General features: G+C 33.1%; 1 protein-coding gene across 2 annotated transcripts in view; it reads right to left on the reverse strand.

The window, feature by feature from the left end:
- Positions 1 to 386: 386 nt before the first annotated feature.
- The window catches only part of LOC129218470 (putative ferric-chelate reductase 1 homolog), an 82,407-nt gene continuing 59,977 nt past the window's right edge, over positions 387 to 22,816 (reverse strand). For both annotated transcript variants that reach the window (XM_054852749.1, XM_054852748.1), the window contains exons 6-14: positions 21,688 to 21,783; positions 20,454 to 20,607; positions 17,595 to 17,699; positions 16,535 to 16,650; positions 14,338 to 14,424; positions 12,981 to 13,140; positions 7,989 to 8,129; positions 7,816 to 7,904; positions 387 to 2,829 (exon numbers count right to left, since the gene is read on the reverse strand). In XM_054852749.1, coding sequence (XP_054708724.1) covers positions 2,737 to 2,829; positions 7,816 to 7,904; positions 7,989 to 8,129; positions 12,981 to 13,140; positions 14,338 to 14,424; positions 16,535 to 16,650; positions 17,595 to 17,699; positions 20,454 to 20,607; positions 21,688 to 21,783 — 1,041 coding nt within the window. In that variant the 3' untranslated portion in view covers positions 387 to 2,736. The remainder of the gene's footprint in view (positions 2,830 to 7,815; positions 7,905 to 7,988; positions 8,130 to 12,980; positions 13,141 to 14,337; positions 14,425 to 16,534; positions 16,651 to 17,594; positions 17,700 to 20,453; positions 20,608 to 21,687; positions 21,784 to 22,816) is intronic.

Below are 22,816 nucleotides of genomic sequence, written 5' to 3' on the forward strand. Positions count from 1 at the left end.
AGTTCATTTAGTGCAATTAACATGAACCCGAGAAATCAACACTTAAGTAATTCCAGAAATAATTTTGCTAGTTAAATTCTTTAATGTTAGACACATAGTAAACCAAAAAAAATTTTTTGAGATGCAAACAAAACTCGACATTTCATCACTGTTGAGTTCGTCTTAACTTTAACCATTAGAAATTATTAACATGAAAAAAGAAAAACACTTTTTTACATTCACTAAACTTCCAATTGGTTATCAACAATAAAAAGGAAGCTTTCATTTCCTTCGGTTACACGAACATAATCGCTCAAAACTTCGCTTTCACCGGTTTTTAATGATATCCAGTTTTACCAGAAAACTATTCATATAAAAAAGAAAACAAGAAAGGTAACAATTTTTGTTTGAAAAGAGTTTATTTTATTGAAAATATACATGTTTTATGTATTTCGAGATCAGAATATTAAAATAACTGAAATAAAATAATGATATGAAAACATCAAGTACTAAAAACATTAATTGATGCAGCCTCACAATGCATTGAGTTATTTGACAATTTAACTTACAGAAAAGAAAATGCTGTTCAATACACTTTACAAAACTTTATTACTACTTATGAGATTGATTTGTTTTTCGAGACTTCTAACGAAAGTAAGCAGCTACGTTGAGAGAATGATAATTTCTTTAACAATTTTTCATTCTTCTAAATATACTTCAGCATTACCTAATTTTCGAAATTTCTATTTCAAGTTAAGTTTGCTACATAAAATCAGTATCTAAGTCCTTCATTACTATGTTCCATGCTTAAATATGATTTCGACACGATTTAAATTTATTATCAATTTAAATAACAATCATAGGTATAAAGCAAGAATAGGTAACAAAACCCTGTTAATTTGATGCTTTTGCTTGAATAAAAATATGTTTTCTTAAGAAGAAATATATAGCCTAACAGCGGTATATTAATGCACCCCACCTTTTTTTTTTAAACTGAAATCTTTTCTGAAAGCCAACATTACAGTGATTTTAAAATAGCATTAGCTTATGATTTAGTTTTGTTCATTAGCTCCAGCTTTCCTTCATTGAATTAAAGAAAACCAATGGCATTTTTAGAAAATACAATTTCGTGTTTAACCTATCACATATTTTAAAAAAAATCCGTTTATCAGCTTCCAATATTTAAATCTGAATCCCCCCTTTTCAAAACGAAAAGCAATACATTGTAAAGAGCAACGCAAACAAAAAATATACATCAGAAAAACAAATGATTTTTTAAAAGTCGCTAAAAACTTGATAAAATTGAAGGGGTTTTAGATGAAGATATGCAAAATAATAATAATGCTTTGCTTTTCTAGTAAAGAAAAGTTTAATAAATTTTTCAACCAACAAAAGAAAGCATTCACGGAATAAATTTTACGCAGAGATGAACTTTTTAGCTTATTTTTAATTTGCAAATAACAAGGCACATAAGAGCGAATATGTATGTATTACAGTAGCGGTAAAATACCTAGTTTTAATAGAAACTAAAACTATAATGTTACATTATTTCTTTTACGCCTTTGACGTTTAGTTTATTACTAAAATTTTGCAGATTTAGTCTAGAAAACAACAATTTAAATTGAGTCAAATTAAATAAATTTTAACACGTCATCAACACTACCTTAGAACAATAAATTGGACAGTCATAATACAGTTTTAAGCAACAAAACGATAAACTTTTACCACAAACACATGAATAACTAAATTAAAAATAATTTATTTACCTCAAAAAAGAAAAGACTGAACAGTAAATATTATTAAATAAATTAAGCGATCGTATCAAGCAAAGCAATCTTCCAATTCAACATGCTAAAATCTCATTTGCCGAATCTATATACTGAAATACCTCATTATCCTTAATGTGTAAAAGCCAGAATTTTGGTTAAATTCTCTTAAGTACAGATTTTCATTAAGTACAAATGCGTGTATCATTAATGGTAAAAAATTGTAATTAAAATCTAACCACATGACAAATATTAACATAGTTGAAACACTGAAATACATTAAAATGATCTCCATTAAGCGCAATTCCTTTAACCTTCTCGACGATCCTTCATTATGTATAATGCCATTGGAAAAGATGAAAATGGAAGGTGTTTTTTCATTGTGAAATATCAGTGAATTTATTATTTTGAAATCGTATCTTTCTTTTCCGCATTATTAATGAATATCACAATGGCTTAAATGTATAAATAAGGTTCAAATTGGACAAGTCATTGGCATACATCATATGCGTTTTCCCGTTGGTAATTTCATAATGGATTTTTAATGAATGAATACAAATTTCAATTGCTTTTTTAAGGATTTTAGAAAACAATTCTATTTTCACAAACACACAACTTATGACAAACTTTAATGTCTATATATACACGTGACAGAGATTCCTTTACATAAAATATTCATGATTCTTAAAATACATCAATTGCACTAAAATTTATATTAAAAGACTGCTCGAAATATTGACTGACTTCAGCAGTCAGAGATAATAAATCACATTCATAAGCAGAATATAAAATGTTTTCGGAATTTCTGCTTAAAAATAAATTTCGGCAAGTAAATGATTTAAAAAAAAGGCGTCTTTATGCTCACAAACACCACAATTTATGTAGTTGCACTGTTAAGAAATATTCCGTTCTTTGTTTGAAGAAAATACTTCGTATGCAAGAAACTCCTTTGGCATCAAATTTTGTTAAGAGTGGTTTGTCAACTTGAAGCTTACGCCACACCAATCAACGCATATAGAGCCAGCAGTATTACAGCTACAAATATGACAAATACTCCCAAGAGAAGCACACGGAACATGTTGGCCTAAAATATGGAATCAAATCAGTTATGCAAACTTGAACAAATTATAATAAGAGCTCACATCAAGTAAAAATTCTGTCAACAAAGCCCTTAAATCAAATAATATTAATGAGAAAATACTAGACTGACTGAATTTAATAACTATTAACAAAGAATTGAACTGGTAACTAGCTACCAATAGTAATATTACTAGCTAGTAATTAGAGTTAACTGAAGTGAATTAGATGAATTGAAGACTAAAAATGGAAAACGCAGTAAGTGCCATAATCCACCTGGAATCTTATTTTTGATGCCCTGTCAATTTTTTTTTATATGGGTTCATTATGAACTTGGGCCAACCAAAATAAGTTACCATCAATAACCTTTGATGGCACTTACTGCGCTCTCCACATGCGGACCCTAACACCGTTATTTTAACTACTCTTAGGAGGGGATAGGTCAATAAACAGTTGACCACAGTGAAACGCTTCGCATTTATTTAATTTTGACGAATATATATATATATATATATATATATATATATATATATATATATATATATATATATATATATATATATATAGGCACTAATGCGTTTTCCAATTTTAGTCTTCAATTATGGAACAGCAAAACTCAGTCAAAACTCAGATTCAGTATTATGCACGTGTAAAAATGCTTATTTTGTTCATTTTAGTAACTGGAAATATTAAACTGTTAAGGGCCTTGATCTTACAACTAAAATTATTTTCACTCGCCATTAACATTATACAGTACACGGCACCTTTTAAGCGTTTTGAAGGAAGATAATTCGCCAAATTACTTAAAATACTGAAATCATTAGCCCCATTTTTTTCTTTTAAAACCAGGCGTAAAAAACTGAATATTTAATAAGCATGCGAAAATTACACAGAATTAATCTTTTTTATTAGTGTAGCTACTACGCGACATGCTTGACCATCCTTCACTTTTGATTGAAGTATAGTCTGGCAGTGATTAGTTGAGGTGGCTTTAACAATGTGAAATTCCCTCTGGGGTAAATAAACGTGTATGTAATTGGAGTCGAGTCAAGTTGGGCTACTTTTGTGGTAGTTTTACGAAAGTTTTCCAACTGAAACCTGCGCCTATAACATGTCGCTAAACTTCTTAAAAAGAAGTAATTACTGTCAAGTTCATATCTCATTATTAGAGGCACACTATACCGATTCTTTTCGAGGGAGATACAAAATAGAAAAATTCAATGTAGTTAGAGAAGATTTTTTAACATTTGAATCAGAAATTATATGCTGCAAACATCTATTAGGGATTCGGAATGGATTTCTTCGTTTATAGTAACTTCTTTCTGGCATCGCTATCTAAATGATTATTAAAGATTTTAGACCAGTCGAACTCGAGTGTTCTAAATGAAAAAAGATTATATACTCTGCGCTGAACTATGATTAAAATGAAAAATAATGAATAAAACACAAATTGTCGAGAAAATCCAGCATGTTACAAATTAGAAATACTAATTAGAAATAATATATATATTGGAAATATATACATATTGTACTTTCTTGACTATTTTTCGTTTTTACTCATAATCCAAATGCTTACTATAACTATCATTTGAATATTGAGTAAAACCCGAAATAATTTAGGCTGAACTGAAAAAAACTTCTAAAAAACAGTGACCTGACCCCAATTTTTTTTAAACATCTAACTGATAAATTAACTGATCATACACCTGACGTTATTTCTGCATGCTATTAACATTACTACAGCCATAAGAGGTTTCTATTTAAGGATATTTTAAGCAAATTCGTTAGTCAAATTAACTTACGATTGAATACAGTAATTAGCTTTTTGCATATACTCCTCATTTTTCTTCAGTAAAATTCATCAATCGAGAAATTAGAATACATTGTAACCTAAATCGCAGCATAAGTGATCAAGTATCAAATGGCTCACTTAAGAAATAGAACACATAAATTTCATTTCTTAAACATATTTTTTTACACTCCCTGAGCAAATAATTTAAAATGAAAATAGCAGTCATGAGCAGGACAAGAAACATTTTAATGAAAATGAAAAAAAGCAATTAAAAAAAGTACACTTTTTCACTTAATTTATTATTTGAACATTTTAAAGAAGTATTTATCTAAACAAAATACTTGCATATCATGTAGTAAAGAATTATTAAATGAGCATAGCATCGAAAGAGAAAATTTCATTCGTTCACTAAAGTGTATCTTATTATTTTAGCGAGAGCAACTATTTTTCCTAAAGAAAATTAACATTGAAATATTTTTCAGTGTCTGTTAAATAGGAAAGTTTCTATTTAAAATCATTTACTAAATAGCTCGCTAATAAAGTAATTTTTTAATTGTTCTACAAAACGTAACAATGCTTCAAAACGAAAAAAGACCAAATACGGCAAGGTTTACCGACGAAAGAGTTTTGGTGTTTCGGTTGAAAAATAAGTTTCGTTTGCTACTACTAGGGGCAGAAGATTTGCCAAATCTTCCCAAAAGTGCCCTAGCGTCAACCCTTTTTGAGGTGCATTATAAAATTACCAGAATAGAAAACTAGGTAATTTGTCATTGCTTTAAAAACAGTAATAAAAGGTCCTTCACCTATGATTTTACAAGCAGATTTTATGCATAAAAAACTGATATTTCGTTCGCATAATCATACCATGAAACTAATTCTTAACAAATACACTGGTGTCCAAAAGTTAAGCATAATTCATAAAATGCGAGAAAAATCTGTAAATTTTCTTAAAATTATATAAAGTTACTTATGGAGATTCATTGATTAAAGAAGAAACAATATGTTTATGCAAAATAGTATAGTCGATGTTGTCATGCGCGAATTAGGTGCGTGTTTCGGAATGTGGATAAAACAGCTCGCACGCTTTAGAGAGTTCAGGCGCGTTTCATGCAATTGCTGAACCAAGAAACATTGGATCTGGTGAAACAGAACTAATAGTGGCACAAAGACGCCAATTGGACATGTTTGCGAAAGGAAGAATCGTTGGAATGCTAGAATCTGGACGATCACAAACTGAAGTGTCTCGTATTCTTAATGTGCCTCAGTGTGTAATCTCGAGACTGTGGCAGAGGTTTTCAAATACGGGAGATGTTACCCGCCGACCAGTACCAGGTCGACCAAGAGTCACAACCGCAAGCCAAGATCGTTTTCTGGCAATTTCTGCACGACGTCATAGGGACAGCTGTGCCAGAGAACTAGGTTCGGCGCTCAGTGCCGTCACAGGAATAACAATTTCGAGGCAAACTTTTTACAGGAGACTCAATCATGTCGGTCTGTATGCCAGAAGACCAGCAGTTTGCATTCCTCTCATATCAGCGCATAAACGCGCTCGTTTAAACTGGAGCTTGCAACATCGGCATTGGAGTATGGGACAGTGGGCTAATGCGATGTTCAGTGATGAGTCGCGCTTTACTCTACAGGGTGATTCTCGTCAGGTAACAATCTGGAGAGAAAAGGGGACTCGTTTCCAACCGCAAAACATAAGAGAAAGACATCACTTTGCGTCAGCAGGAGTAATGGTGTGTGCGGGCATTATGTTTGATAGCCGAACCGACGTCCATATTTTTGAAACAGGCTCAGTCACTGGTCAAAGATACAGAGACGACGTTCTTGAGCCTTATGTTCGCTTGTTTCTAGGTGCTGTTGGTCCTGAGTTCATATTCATGGACGATAACGCGCCATGTCACCAAACCGCTGTGGTCGAAGACTTCCTCGAATCAGAAAATATCCAGCGAATGACGTGGCCTGCGAACTCCCCTGACCTGAACCCTATCGAGCATGTCTGGGATATGCTCGGGAGAAAACTTTCAGTCCGTTCGCTCCCGCCAAGCTCCGCTTCGGAGCTAAAAAGAGTTCTCCAGCATGCTTGGAACTGTTTAAGCCCACAACTCGTTCACCATCTCATAGAAAGTATGAGTAATCGTTGTGCAGCGTGCCTGACAGTCAGAGGTGGCCATACACACTATTGAACTTCAGCATCATCTTTTAAAGAAAAATTTTTGTACAAAGAGTAAACTCCTCATATGCCTAATTTTCATTTAAACTATTTTTTGGGATGATAAAAGTAAATATTACCGTTTTTTTGAGTAGTTTTCTTATTTTGTAACCGTGTTGCACTCGCATATCACGTTTCCCCCTATTTCGATGTATATTTCTCACATTAATCACATAAATAACAATTATGCATAACTTTTGGACACCAGTGTAGTCCAGATGGTTGCTCGATAAGTTTGTGAAAACTCCGAGTTTATCCAAAACACTTTTTATAAGAGTCAATTTTATTATAGGTAATTCGAAAGGCAGTTCCTAGAAAAAACGTAGGCATTACTTTTTTAAATCATGCATATTAAGAGATACAATAATATGATCAAGTTATAAGTGATATGACATGATGTTACAAGATATGATGAAGTTTTAATCCTTTTTCGTAATCAGTTAAATTGGAAATTATACCCCAACACCTACTTCACAGAACACTTTCAAAATACTGCCATTACATTGGTTGAAAATGATTCGTCAGAGCGCATGCTCAAGGCGCAATTCAGTTTTTGAAGTGTCAAACTCATAATTAGCTCATAATTAACCTATAATTAGCTAATATTTAACTCCGAGCACCTACTGAAGTGATCAATAGGAACCCTAATCACATTTCCAAACCTCCATTGCGCCATAAGGTTCTAAATAGTATCGCTTGTTGACACTTGGGTCCCAAACGGCACCGGTGTTTTGCCTTCAGTTTTAACAGGTGTTCAGTCTTAACTGCTCAAGCGTAGCTGCAACTTCTGCCCGCAGATTGATCCTAGGCTCACTCATCTGAACAGTAGCTGTACTTGCACAGTGAAAATAGTAATGGTCTCTCATTTATTCACAGTCGTTTAGGCAATGTAACAGAAGTAATTCCAAGATATTATTTGTGAACCAAACTAAAATGTAAAAAAATCTAGAAGATTCCCATAATTCAAAATCGCATTCAATACTTACTGATGAATTTTTCTCTTGCGAGTTTCCTTGGATATTGTTGGTTGCTCCTCTTACATGGGTCATTTCATTCATTTTGATTTCATTATTTTCTAAAACAGTGATATTGGTTATTATTTCTTTGAAGAAGCACTTTACAATAGGACAAAAAATGAAGAAATAAGTAAAAAAATTACTCTTTTTATCAGATGTCCAGGAATGAAGTTGAAACAAGAAATGAAATATTAAATATACAATGACGAAAATTGCCATAACCCAGTAGAAACTCTCTTTCAATCCTGAAGCTTGCAGTGATCTTGCAAAGAAGATGGCTACCACTTAAAATATAAAAAAAGGTATTTCAGTATACAGGCAATATTTTGTTGCATTTGTGATATGAACGCAACGCAAAAAAGTGCATGTTTTAAAACATTCAGTTATCAATTTCCAATTTATGAAACACAGTGCACATCAGGGCTGTTGGCATTTTGTCCTTGGATAAATCGACTTCAAAATCGGCTCAAAACAAAAGCAAAGGTTGTCATAATCAAGTTTTGGCAATTTTTTTTTTCGAGAAACGTCGTTGTTTGCTTACAATGGTGAATAAAATTTACCTGAAAACTCGAGTCAAAGTCCTCATTAATGAGAGCAATGTGGAAGTCCTGGTTTATCGATAGTGTTTCGTTCCTCTCCCTTAATTTGATGTTTTCGACTCTTCACCGAGGGTTAACAATTTTAAGATGTACTATATCAAATTTTGTGCAAACAAATAATTGACACCACTTCATATCAAATCACAAAATATTTTAAAATTTTTTACTGCTTTGTCTGCGTTTATTGATAAGCTTAAAAAAAACCTTGAGTATTTTTTCAAATGTAAAAAAAAAAAAAAAAATAGAATGTTAAATATATTAATAAGTAAAACATATTTTTATTAATGCATATCGTTATGATTCATTAGAACGCAATTCATTTCTTCTTTTGCATTTTTTTATTTTTTATTTATTTATTTATTTTTTTGAAAACAGATTTAGGCAAAAAAAAAAAAAAAAAAGACAAAAACATGTCATGAAAATAGTTTTTTTTTTCGTCTAATGGGGGCTGCATTTTAGACTCTTTAGCAGACCTAGTGCGATGTCCCGATACGGCATCCAGTCTTTCATGTGCCGCCATTAAAGCATGGATGTCAATGGCACGGATAATTTGGACGCCCAGTTTCCACCAGAAGGAGGTACCTTTAATTTTGCCGAGGGAATTCTAAGCTAAACGAATACTGAAAGGATCTTAAACATGCCACATAATCATACGACACGAGCGCTGATGATTTTCTGCATCTCGAAAATCCACCGACTGGCCACCCCAGGTCAGATCCTGGGTCCACAGACGTAGAAGGCCAGCACCTAACCATCACACCACCAGCCGGCACACCAAAAACATAAAATATACAAAAGTGCAAGTCTCGTTTCCACCGTAAAAAGCTGTGATACCTCCAATAAAACCAAATCATTTGTCTTAGTACCTTGAGAAGTTCTTATTTAACAACTTTGTCATAAATTGTTTCCTATTAAATGATCTTGAAATATTTATAGTGACCATATTAATAAAAGAAATCTTTATTTCTATAAAAAATTTAGTGACTTGAAAATCCAATGCCAACATAATAGTTTTTTCCAAAGAACAGCGATTTGAGTGCTTAAATTTGTGCTTGCTTACGTATTGCTTAATTAGGCCTGCTAGCACTGCATATTACAGTAGTTGTACGTTAAATAGTAGACGAGGATGAAAAGACCATTAGTTATGAAAATAGTTAAAGGAAATTACATTTCATTTTATGTAACTAATTAAGCCTTGAAACCGTAAGAAAAGACTTTTCAAACAGTCAGGCCCGGCTCCCGGCGTAGGCGATAAGTGGAAGGGCTGGAAATTTCATACTGGCAAAATATAAGCAGACACAAGGAAAAAAAAAAGAAATTAAAAACTCAAATTTATTCTATAGTTTTTTACTTAGCAGTTATATTTGCAGCAATATGGGATAGTATGCTCAATGATTTAATATATATATATATATATATATATATATATATTATTAAGACTAAAGGGTGGAACTTGCCAACATTGCCTAGGGCGGCAAAACTACTAGACTCGGCCCTACAAACAGTTGACAAGAGATTGGGCTGCTGTTGCTTCGGTTTCTGAAGACCTCTTTATGCTGAGTTACCACTTTCGGTAAATGGCAACAAAATAAATCTGTTGCAATATTTTTCAGATATCTCATCAACAGCGAGGATTTGTAAGTATTCTACATTACGCTACAACGCAATCAACATATCACTGTCCTCTGAATAAAAGTATATGACAGAATAAGAGCAATAAGTCACATGAATAAGATATTGGCAGTACCACATCGTGTTGCTTAAATTATGCAGAATCAATGACGTGGGCTGAAAATCTGTGGCTAAAGTTTCGCAGCTGTTGCTGACAGATACAGATCAATTTGCCGTACCTATCTAAGAATTGGGGCACTAGACAGTGATAATAAAGCAAACTGACTGAATATGGAATGTCTCTGACGTAGAACAAAGCCATCTCCAACCGAAACTTTTCAGCTATGGCTACTTCAGAAAACATTTTAAATACAGTTGACGCTCGATTTTACGAGCCTCTAAATTATGAACACTCCAAATTTCATGAGCTATTCACTAGTCCCAAACATCTTCCATTTAAACAATGAAATATTTCATTCTTTTTTTTTCAAACTGGTATATTAAAAACTTTTTTTACGAACTCGTTGTAGCTCTTCCCCAAGTACCTCAGCACCAGGGGCAGGACGGAAAGGGCAACACCTTTTTACCCGACTGCGCGTGCGCGACGCAAAGGAGGTTAATGTGTTTATCAGTCTATGTATGTATGTTCCTATGTGGCGTTCTACAGGCTAAACGCCTTGGCCAATTTTGGTAATTTCTACGTCTATCGATTTGTCTTAACCTTGGGAGTGTCACTAAACAGATGACAGTAATCAAAATTCACCATATCAACAACCAGTTGCCATGTTTTGTCAGTTCGGGATCGGCTCATGTTGGGTGTTGCACACTGTGTCGCACCCTACCTGCGTGCGAAAAATGCAGTTAGTAAACAAAAAAATTCAGGCAGCGAAAACTAAATCTACTAATTGGGGTCTCAATGGCCGAGTGGTCTGAGCGATTGCTTCTTCCACTTCAGGCGGTGGGTCAAGGCACCCTCGCTCCGGATGTACTTTTCCCATGTAAATTCTTTCATGTGTTCTTTATATGTATTCTATACAGTATTAAAAAATATACTGTGCGTAACGAAGGAAAGACACTCAGGTTGTAGTCCTCATCCAAATAAACCCGTGCAATAAGCACCAAAAGAAAGAAAGTGTACTAATTCGATTTTCATCTCTAACATGTTGCCTTGATTCAAGGGTCTGAGATTCGCGACGTGTACTTTCTTGAGAGGCATTTTTAGTTTTGCGAGAAAGATTTGACTGACGACGTTTCCGATTTCGCGTCATCATGAGTTATACAGGCTGTTTATATAGCTGTGCTGAGGCTGACTTAAGTTCGCGCATTTTTGCCGAAGGTCAAGCACATGTAGCTTTAAGCAGAGTTACGTCCCCAGAGGGACTAATTATCAGTAGTTTAGACCATCGCAAGTTAGTTAATAAACCTCACGATACAAACTCTCTCAATGAAATGACAAGATTGCGAAATGTACCGTCCTTTTATCTTAAGAACTAAAGTCAATGAAAAATAACTAAAAAATGTAAAATAAAAAAAATATTAAATAAAAGCAAAAAACCAGACTGAGTAAAAACCAAAAAAACTAATACATTTTTCTTTTTAGTTTTTTTGGTTTTTACGCAGTCGGGTTTTTTGTTTTTATTTAATATTTTTTTTTACTAAATTGTAATCCCATATTCTACCTTTCCTGCGGTTTGAATTACTGAACCAAGACTTTTTTTTTCAATTTGGAATGAAACGAAAAATAAAATATCTATTAGAATTGATTGAACAAGCTATAAGAAATATGCGTACTATACATAGTGCATAGCTTTAAATGCATTTCGATTTTTCAAAATATCGTTTTTACGAACTTTTTCCCACATTCTCATTAAGTTCTTAAAGTCGAGAGTCAACTGAATTATACTTCGGGCAAGAATGAATAACGACTCGCACACTTTCAAAAGTTAATGGTTCTGCGCCTCCACTCTTTAAACAGAAGTATAGTGATCCAATTAAGTAATATAAAAATGCGAGTGTGAGGAATGATATTTTCAACGGCTTTGTTCTTCGTTCGACTCTTTCCGAAATTAAGGAGCATAGCATTGGAATCTGAATCTAAGCTGAGAAAATTATCCTACAAATTACGCTGGTTCTGTTTAAAAAGATGAAGGAGCCAGAAATCCCGGAAACATACTTTTTTATTGTTAAAAAATAATTGTAATATTTAGATTTTTATGTGCCTATATTTCAGTTGTTCAACTTGGAGTTAGTAAACTACATCGGGTGAGGTTACAAACGAATGAAATAAGTTAAATAGCTTAACCGATTCAAACTGTTTCGTCAAGTATTTAACGGACTACCAGGGATACCTTTTAATAAAATTATTCGTGTCATAAATTAGTGAAACGTATGAAGAAATTTATAACTAATGCCCGTTATTTAAGCATTTTTAAATCAATTATTCTCTCAGAATAATTGATTTAAACTCTTTTCTTGATTTTTTACTGATAAAAAGTCTCAAAAAATAATCTGCCATATTTAAAAATGGCCAATACAGCACTGACATGCCTAACAATTTTTAGCTGCAGGCTGTTTTATTTAAACAAATAGCAAACTTTCATACCAAAGTTACCACCATATGTTTCCTTAAACATAGCTCTTCCCAGTAACATTTTCATTAATAGAACCTGATTTAAAAAAAAAAAACGCAGTCTGCCCAGTTTTATGTTTGTGTAAACCCTTTATATGTTGACCCTTACAAACCTACACATACATGATGCTCAAATGCAACTTCTCCAGTGCTTATAAAAGTGTAATGAACCAAATATTTTACTGAACATACTTTTCATTTTTACTTTACTCAGTCTCATTAACTGCAAAATTTGATTTAAATAATTATTCAAGCATTGATGATAAAATTTATTTCTAAACATAAGTTATACAAACCTGCAATCAGTTGAGCGGAATTGCCAACAATCCAGTGCAGCCAGTTGAAAATAGGTCGTTTTGGATTATCTGGAGCTGGTCTAAAAGCCGCCATTATAGGCTGAAACAGTCCAAAAGCTGTAGCAATGCACCCTAATATTGCATGCGGATTTTTATTTTCCTATTTCCAAAGAATGGATGAATGAATATAAATTTCTTGTATTTAATTCCAAAACAATATAAAGAAAGCATTGATGATTAAAATAAAATTGCCAAAAAAGAAATATAAAATTTTTAGTTCGTACCATTTAAATTTGCTACTAAAAATAACCTTTTCGTTTTCCGTAAAAAGCACTAAGTAGTGTATAGAAGTTAATAGCTCTCTTAAACTTACACTAAACGAATGCACACATGCAGAAGGACAATGTCGCTAAAATTTGCAACAATATAGATGTCCAACTTTACAGATACCTTGCTTTGTACCCTTGTATTTTCAATTGAGTTTTATTATGTTTACTTATTGCTTAATATTGACACTTAAAAAAAACTATCGACGAATTTTCAGCTGTGATTTTCATTTACCAGGTTTTGTAATATTGTTCATAGGCAAAAGAAACACAGTAAAAATGAGATTCGTACATGAAACAATGCTTTTAAATAGAATATACATAATAGAACTATCCTAAAGGTTACATTGCATTAATATTGTGTGCTATGGCTGAACGACTTCAATCAAATGTAAACGAAATAAAATGAAAAAAAATAAAAATAAATAAAAACTAACATTTCCATTTCTATGCTAATAATAACACTAGGCCAAAATTAGGGGGTAAATATAATTGAAAATGCTAATTGACAATATTTTTAAGATCAAAGGCATATAATACTACTCACCTTGAAGGGAAATCAATATTAATAAGTTATGTCTGTTAAAAATTGTAATTGTTAATAACAACCAGAAACAAATGTACCGTTGAGAGCAAAAAAGATGTAAGGCAATAAAACAAGATTTTGAGTCACTGAATTGCATAGTAGCCACTTTTTGCCCAAAACACTACTGCAGTTCTTTCTTACGATTACTGTTTATTCGTCAATGGTTTAACATAGACTTACTTCGTTTTCTCATGAAGTAGAATGTCGTTAAAACTAATTTCTGATGGTGCAAATGCAAAATTATAGGAAAGATACATTTTTTCTCTCAACGGTAAAAACATTGTGTCTATTTTACTAATAGTACAGTAGTTTATAAGTGCAATTACATCAAATAAGAGCTTTAAGTTATTAGACGTCAAACAGGTTAATGCTGAAGCATTGATTTCCCTTTAGTTAATGGGAAAATTAGTTACTTATTTGATACGAAGGTTTCTGAATTACTTACATAGTTCCATCCGTCAAGATGAACAAAAATCACAATAAAAGCGATGACCACAAATGTTAAGGCTGCAATCATGAGGCCCCGGTGAAGCTGTAAAGTGAAAAATTCTTTTTGATCAAACATGTTTAGCAGTGATAAATAACATGTTCTCAAAAATCATTACATTTCAAAACAGTTTCCCGGTATTAGATAATATTTCTTTTTTTTAGCATTTGATACAATAAAAGGTCAATTATTAAAAAAAATTAATTTGAATTTTGACATCTTGAATTCAAATTATGTTTTTCGCAATCACGAGTGTGTGTATGTAGGCGTGTGTGTTTGTGTGTGGATGGTATGTGTGTTTGTGCGTAGGGATGTGTGTGTAGGCAAGGCATGTGTGTTTGTGTCTGTGTGCTGCATAAGTGTGTGGGTAGTTGTGTGTATGTGTTTGTGTATGTGTATGTGTGTAGGTGTATGTGTGTGCGTGTGTGTGTGTAGTTGTGTATGTATGCGCGTGTGTGTAGGACATGGATGCAACCTGGAGACGACTTTCGCTATAGGAGCAGCATCGTGAGGAGCCGGTCGACGGTGATGGTGCGCAGGGTGGCGGTGGGAAAATAAAATGATACCAAGTCAAAAACAGTCAAAAGAAAGCAATAAGCAATCGTGATTGCTCAAAAATATATGTAGAAGATTTGCTGTAACGTCCCACAAGTAGCATATTTTTTAAAATCCTATTGAAGAAACGTTGGAAAAAGGTTATGCAGAATACTTAGACAAAAAACAACGCTAACACATTTCAAGAAACTTTCGTGAGCTAGTAAAATTGATGTTTTCAACGGAAAGCAAACACTAGATCTTAGTCAGAATGAAAAATAATTTCATGCCGTGTTTTTCTAATCAAAGTGAATTAAAACTTTTATTTAAAAAATATAGTTTCGTTTAATTAAATTATATTCGAAACATAGCCACGCTTTCTTGCTACCCTACTCGTGTCGAGTCCTTTCATACTACGAAATACATTTTTTTTTTCGTTTTGATTCGAGTATTAGACAATTTCTTTCTGTGCTGGGGTGTTACTTTTGTTTGGAGGTAAAAACATAAATAGTATGTGCTTCTTGAAACATCCTGGAAAGATTTTGTTTTAAGAGAGCAGAGAAAAAAAAATGTTTCAGAGATCATTTCAATAAACATCAAATCATTCGTAGAAATGTCATAACTAAAAATCTAATTTTTGCTTTAAAGCGGCTGATGTTCAAGTATGCTTCACAAGGAAAAGAGTAGGCATAAAATTGAATTTTGAATTCCCAAAGCTACTTTTGCCTGGTATTTCTCCTAGAACTAAAACAAATATTCACAGTAGGCATTCAGGATTGTTCTGACTTGATTTAGTTGATCAATGCTTTCAAAACTGATCAAAGGATCAAAACTATTGCTTTTATTTTAAATAATAGATACACATACGAAAAACCCATTAAACAAGAAAAAAAAGTATATTTTAGAAGTAGTGTAACAGCATTAAGAATTTGAAGAACAAAGACGTTTTATTCAAAAAACTGATTACTTCTCCAATTTTTCTAACAATCATTTAGCTTTACAATTTTTAAAACATGAAACAAAGAAAATTTTTATTTAAACTTCTTTTTCTCTTCTGTTTTTTCCGGTTTGTCCCATTGTAACAATGCATGTAAGCGACCCTACTGAACACATTGTGTAAACAAAAATGAAATTCTTACACAGAACCGTATTTTTTCCAAACTGTCAAATAAATCGTTTTTCTTGGGAGTAGGAAAGCTTTGCTTTCGAATTACGAAAATCATTTTTCAATAACATTAAATTCGAACCTTAGGAATATTGTGAAATGAATCACCACTCTTTAAAAAAGACAAAATTAAATTTAACACGACAAACGTCAGAAATACATTTTTTTTTAATTCAGCAAGCATCTTGGCTATGATGGAGTCAGGTGCGAATTAAAAGAACTACACAGGAAGTTAAAAAAAAATATCACGGTATATTTTATCACAAGTAGCACACTTCATTTCAGAAGCGTTTTAAAACGAGCGTCAACGATGTGACAACTATTTGAAAACGTTTATGAAACGTTTAGCGCATTACGCGTACTGCTTGGAATACTACAACAGTTCAATCCTCTACGCGGGAATTAAACTAATTTCTGGAAGGATAAAACTTATTAAAAATTAAACGAAGATCTTACAGCAAACCATATTTTTACTCCACACATAGTTTTCGTCTCCCAAGCAGACTTAAAGTGACGAGCGAGAAGAATGGCAACACTCACAAATCCAACCCATGCTGTGACCATGAATGTACCTGCAGAGAGAAATCACTATTTTTAAATTTAACTAAAAGCAGAACAAAAGCTTTGACCTCGCGAAAACAGTTTTTTAAATGCATAAAACATTTTTTTAAAAATCGTATATACGTCAGAACAATACAATATCGTGCAAAAATGCTTTAAATTTTACTAAAGTGAAAGTTATTTCCAAACTCAAAAAGCTACAGTTAAGGATTTTTTTTACGTAACAGCTTAAAAGTGTCGTGGATGAAAATGTGATTTAATAAATAAGCACATTTGGTAAAATTAATATCTTGTTTTGGTCTCATTTCACTTAAATATTGACACATATCGTTATGACTTTAAACCTGGATAAAGTTCAAGAAACTTGTTTTTAAAATTTCGTCACTTTAAAAGTCTAACTACGCCTGTGTTGGTAGAATCAGAAGAAATAACTATTCCGTTTTTGTACTATTTTTTTTTAAACTTGGAGCATTAATAGTAATAAATCTCAAAAATCTGTAATGAAACCATTTTAAATAGCTAAATTATTGTAATCGAAAATTGCCATTTTTTTCCTTTCAACAATAATATGATTGATACGGCAGATAAATATTTTGTACTAAGAGCAAATTATATTACCCTCCCCCTTTTAAAAGCCTTGAACAATTTTAAATCTAGAAAATATCTGACCGAACTTGAAAGTTGTTAAAAACATTTAATAGATTCTTCCCGTTAGAGTTGGGTGAACTCGAACTGTTTTCGATCTGACTAATATTCGCAACCATGTTTGAAAAAATATCGACCCGTATGCAACAAACCTATTTTTAAAAATAACTTTAAGGTACACAAAACTGATAGGTTATGAAATCTGGATCTTGAAACAGAGCAACTACTATTTTACCCATATTTAAAACAAAACGCTCGAGAAGTTTTGTTAATTTTCAACTAATCAAGTTATTTTTCAAAGCGAACTTACCATGGATTTTAACTGCATCATGGGCTTTTCCTCCTTCAAGCCCTTCAAATGCACTGAAGTTTACTGGTGATTGAGTAAAAATTTTTCCCGAGTGGTAGCTGATTTCTGTAAAACGCATAATTGATATACTTACTACATATTAGGAAAGCTCTTTTTTTTAAAAAATAACATTAAAAAATTAAAAATTCACTATAAATCAAGTATAATCGAATCTCTTGAAATTCTCACAATACTTATATGTTATGAATTGTTATCTACTGATAAACATTATAAACAATCGCTCCATCGTTTCAAAACCGAAGCCTCCGAATACTCATTGAGCACAATGCGGAGCACATACTCGTTATCTCTTAGGATCCGAAAGTCTGTGGTTTATCTCCAGCAGTTGTCATTGTTACTGTAGACGTTCCCTCTCCTCCAGAACTATGTCTAAACTGAGGATGTGGAGCTGCCACCTATAGAAGTCAAAGTCGGATACCATCTCATTTAGGGACTTCATTTTTTAGGAGCAGTTCTCTTCTGCCATCATTTATGAATGAGGCTTGGAGTTTGGCCTTATGTGGCATTAACAACAACTTTTAAAATTTATATTGTTTCCTATTTTCTCTCCGTTGTTCAAGTATTTAAAATTTTCCTTTCGTTAGATTCTTAAGAAATTGTTCCCTGATTTATGCTTAGCCCCTTCAGACCTGGCGTCCGGTATTTCGGATAAACTTTATACAGATGCTAATCATTTAATAATTGATTAAATTACTTTATTTTTTTTAGTTGACCATTTACATTCTGCTTATTATCTGTGCAAGAATTTTTCGCTTTCGGATAGACAACTGTAACAAATAGGGGCTCCGATATGGAGAGTGACTCATTTTTAAAACCGTGAGTTCTCATCCAAAGGCGAGGTTTTTTGTTTGTTTTTTGAAAAATTTATAGTTTTTTATTGATCATTTAAAATGCTTATGTTTTGATATTATTTGGAGAAAATTTTACAATGGAGTTTGATGTTTTCATCATTCTTTTATCTTAAACATGTATTTTTAAAAACGCGTGGTCTAGCCAATTTTACGTGCTGGTCTTTAGCCATTTTTACGTGCTGGTCTTTAGCCAATTTTACGTGCTGGTCTTTAGCCAATTTTACGTGCTGGTCTTTAGCCAATTTTACGTGCTGGTCTTTAGCCAATTTTACGTGCTGGTCTTTAGCCAATTTTACGTGCTGGTCTTTAGCCAATTTTACGTGCTGGTCTTTAGCCAATTTTACGTGCTGGTCTTTAGCCAATTTTACGTGCTGGTCTTTAGCCAATTTTACGTGCTGGTCTTTAGCCAATTTTACGTGCTGGTCTTTAGCCAATTTTACGTGCTGGTCTTTAGCCAATTTTACGTGCTGGTCTTTAGCCAATTTTACGTGCTGGTCTTTAGCCAATTTTACGTGCTGGTCTTTAGCCAATTTCACGTGCTGGTCTTTAGCCAATTTCACGTGCTGGTCTTTAGCCAATTTTACGTGCTGGTCTTTAGCCAATTTTACGTGCTGGTCTTTAGCCAATTTTACGTGCTGGTCTTTAGCCAATTTTACGTGCTGGTCTTTAGCCAATTTTACGTGCTGGTCTTTAGCCAATTTTACGTGCTGGTCTTTAGCCAATTTTACGTGCTGGTCTTTAGCCAATTTCACGTGCTGGTCTTTAGCCAATTTCACGTGCTGGTCTTTAGCCAATTTCACGTGCTGGTCTTTAGCCAATTTCACGTGCTGGTCTTTAGCCAATTTCACGTGCTGGTCTTTAGCCAATTTCACGTGCTGGTCTTTAGCCAATTTCACGTGCTGGTCTTTAGCCAATTTCACGTGCTGGTCTTTAGCCAATTTCACGTGCTGGTCTTTAGCCAATTTCACGTGCTGGTCTTTAGCCAATTTCACGTGCTGGTCTTTAGCCAATTTCACGTGCTGGTCTTTAGCCAATTTTACGTGCTGGTCTTTAGCCAATTTTACGTGCTGGTCTTTAGCCAATTTTACGTGCTGGTCTTTAGCCAATTTTACGTGCTGGTCTTTAGCCAATTTTACGTGCTGGTCTTTAGCCAATTTTACGTGCTGGTCTTTAGCCAATTTTACGTGCTGGTCTTTAGCCAATTTTACGTGCTGGTCTTTAGCCAATTTTACGTGCTGGTCTTTAGCCAATTTTACGTGCTGGTCTTTAGCCAATTTTACGTGCTGGTCTTTAGCCAATTTTACGTGCTGGTCTTTAGCCAATTTTACGTGCTGGTCTTTAGCCAATTTTACGTGCTGGTCTTTAGCCAATTTTACGTGCTGGTCTTTAGCCAATTTCATATGCTGGTCTTGACCAATTTTTTGTCCTCCAAGCAAGATTTTCATGTGAGCGACAAAATGGAAATTAGAAAGAACATGACGGCCTTTGCTTGATGGTGTTATTGATGACTATCTAAGTCTTTCTTCAAAATTGCATCACGATTTCGCTCGTTGTTGTTACTCAAGAAAACTGCCATACACATTACTTATTTGTATGTTAATTTTTGTAACATTGCACCCATTATTAAGCAGGAATTGAATGAGAGTATACAGGCTGAAGGATATTGTTCTAGGTGTGTTTTACTCGCTTATTGCGCGCTCAGCAATGGCAACTGTGACCTGACGTGATAAATAGGTATACTTTGAAACACTGCACAACATATCTTCGAGCAGCACCGTTGGCTTTTTATGGTACTTTTGTTTCACGACTGTTCGGATATCAGAAAATAAAAGATAGCTCTCGTACAAAGGGACCTAAAACTTTATCAGGAAGCCCTGTTTTTTTTATATATTTTTCATAATCAATATGATCGAATTAAGAAACTTGACTTTGGTATACATTTACTTACTTCCGTTACTCATAGGTCCTTTGGCAAGTAGAAGGTAGTAAGTTGTATTGTCCAAGTTGAAGGTTCCTTTATGGGTCCGTATTATGGGATCTGAATTCCACTCGCATGTTATTTGGCCATCAGATATTTCGGATGTGTAAATATCTCTTGGAACCTAAAAAAGTCCTCAATGTCAGTTAAAACTTGCTAAACGTTATCAAAACTTCAAAGAAATGTTTAGGATCAAACTGACAACTTGTTTATATTAATAAATAAAATAATCTGGGCTAGCAGAATTACAGAAAAGTGTTAAATGCATGAAATGCAATACATTAAATCCGAAAAAGAGAATTAACTCTTTACGCATTAACGGTTAAATGCGACTAGTGAACACGGAACATTTTTCTCGCTTTTCCACGAGTCAGAGAAACGTTATAATCTATTTATCTATCCATTATGGCCGTTTCTAGATCAGATTTGAAGCATAACAATCGGAAAAGTTTAAAAAAAAGTCGGATCTACAATAGAAAACTAACATATAGAAGAGACTATAGCGTATGACCTGATGTTACTTTTGAATGCAGCACCATGAGAACATTCTATGCCAGCAGAGAAACAAACTAAATGCCTAGTCATGGTTAATTAATACCACTGAATACTACATAAACTTAAAGTTAATTATGATGAATATTTTAGTAACTATACGAACATTTTTTGCGAAAGTCAGAGCTGATTTTTTTTTTCTGTTTAAAATCATACCAAAACAAAAAAAAAAAAAAAAAAAAAAATCTAAAAAGATAAATGCAACTAACGCCGGTTGTATGATCAAGTTTCTGGGAATATTTCAAACAATATCGATATACTTTAACTGTGAATTAGTCACTTCTAAAATTTAGAACGAATATTTCGTAGTTGAGTCTCGACAACTCGGATCTCGATAAACCGAGCGACTTCAGTAAACTCTGGCAGGCCGCGCGAAAAACTTGTTGCTCGAGCATTCCCCAAGAACCAAGAGTTTACACAAACTCTCCCTTTCTGATCCACAATAAGTAGGGTTTTCCAGTTTCTACTGTAGTAGAATATTATCAATATAATATATTACAATCAGATAAGATCAAAGAATTGTTTTAAAATTGGTGGGGACTAGAATTTTAGCAGAAAAATCAAACAACATTAAAATAAAACACAATCATTTACATTATCAGACGTTCAAAAACTAATAGATAGATTAAATGAAAAGATAATTATAAACTACCTCTCTTGTTCTATTATTCCTTTTGCCTTCATTCCAAGACTGTCTCAAAATAGCATAATTTCCTTCTTCGACACACTCCATTACAGCATCGTCACCCTAAGAAGAATGTGTAGTTCATGAACTGTATACATGCAGTCATTTTCATAGCATGAAAAAGTGTCATGTTTGATGTTTTAAATACTTAATAAATTCCTTCACTCATAATAGCAATGAAGTTTTCAGCACCGTTGGCACATAGTATCTAGTCTGATCTCAAAAGGAATAACCTACATTCTACAGTAGGATTTGTTTTACACGAAAGTTCATAACGGTCAAATGCGGCACATTGATGTTTGTGCATTTGATTTTAAAGCACTGCTGTGATCCATTATTAGGTTATATGTTCTATTATTTACATGAAAATACGTACTTTTATGAGTGAGAAATATTAATCGTTGTTCAATGTTCTAAAATCTAAATAAAAACGCACTGGAAATCTAATTAATAAGAAAAAGAATAGGATTAATTAACTCCCATTGGTGTTTAGTATTAGTATCGAAAATAAGCCGGAATTTTTTTTTACATATGTTACAGAAAAACGTCAGAAAATTGATCATTAAGTGATTAAAGTCTTTTTTTTTCAGAACTTTAGGTGACGTAAGACTAGCGCAAAGGGGCAAAAAATGTTGGGTAAGATTTAAACTAAATTGCACAAGGCGGATTAAGTGTGAGTGAATAAAACTCCTTGTAAATAGTTGGGTAAAAAATGGCTAAAATGCACTTAGACACTTAAGTGCTCAGATTTTAAAATATTTGTCTTATGCTTCCTAATGTTGCCAGAACACAAACTATCTACTCAATGATAAGCAGATCCAAGTCAACCAAACAATCTGCAAGAAAAATATTTAAAAATGCAAATTATTTTTGATATATTAAGATATTTCTTGTACTTTGTACACAAAAGTTCTTTTTGTTATGTACTTTCTGTATTATTTAGGAATTTCAAGTTTTAAACATTTACTCATTTAACTCCTAACGAAGTCCCCAACGTTCTCTTATTTTTTGAACTGTCTAATTGAGAGTAAATTATTTGAGCATTCTCCAAGTTTCCTCTTAAAGTACTATGTAGTAGTATTTTGCGCCAAGTGCA

Source organism: Uloborus diversus, chromosome 3 (genome assembly GCF_026930045.1).
Source record: "Uloborus diversus isolate 005 chromosome 3, Udiv.v.3.1, whole genome shotgun sequence".
NCBI classification, from domain to species: Eukaryota; Metazoa; Arthropoda; class Arachnida; order Araneae; family Uloboridae; genus Uloborus; species Uloborus diversus.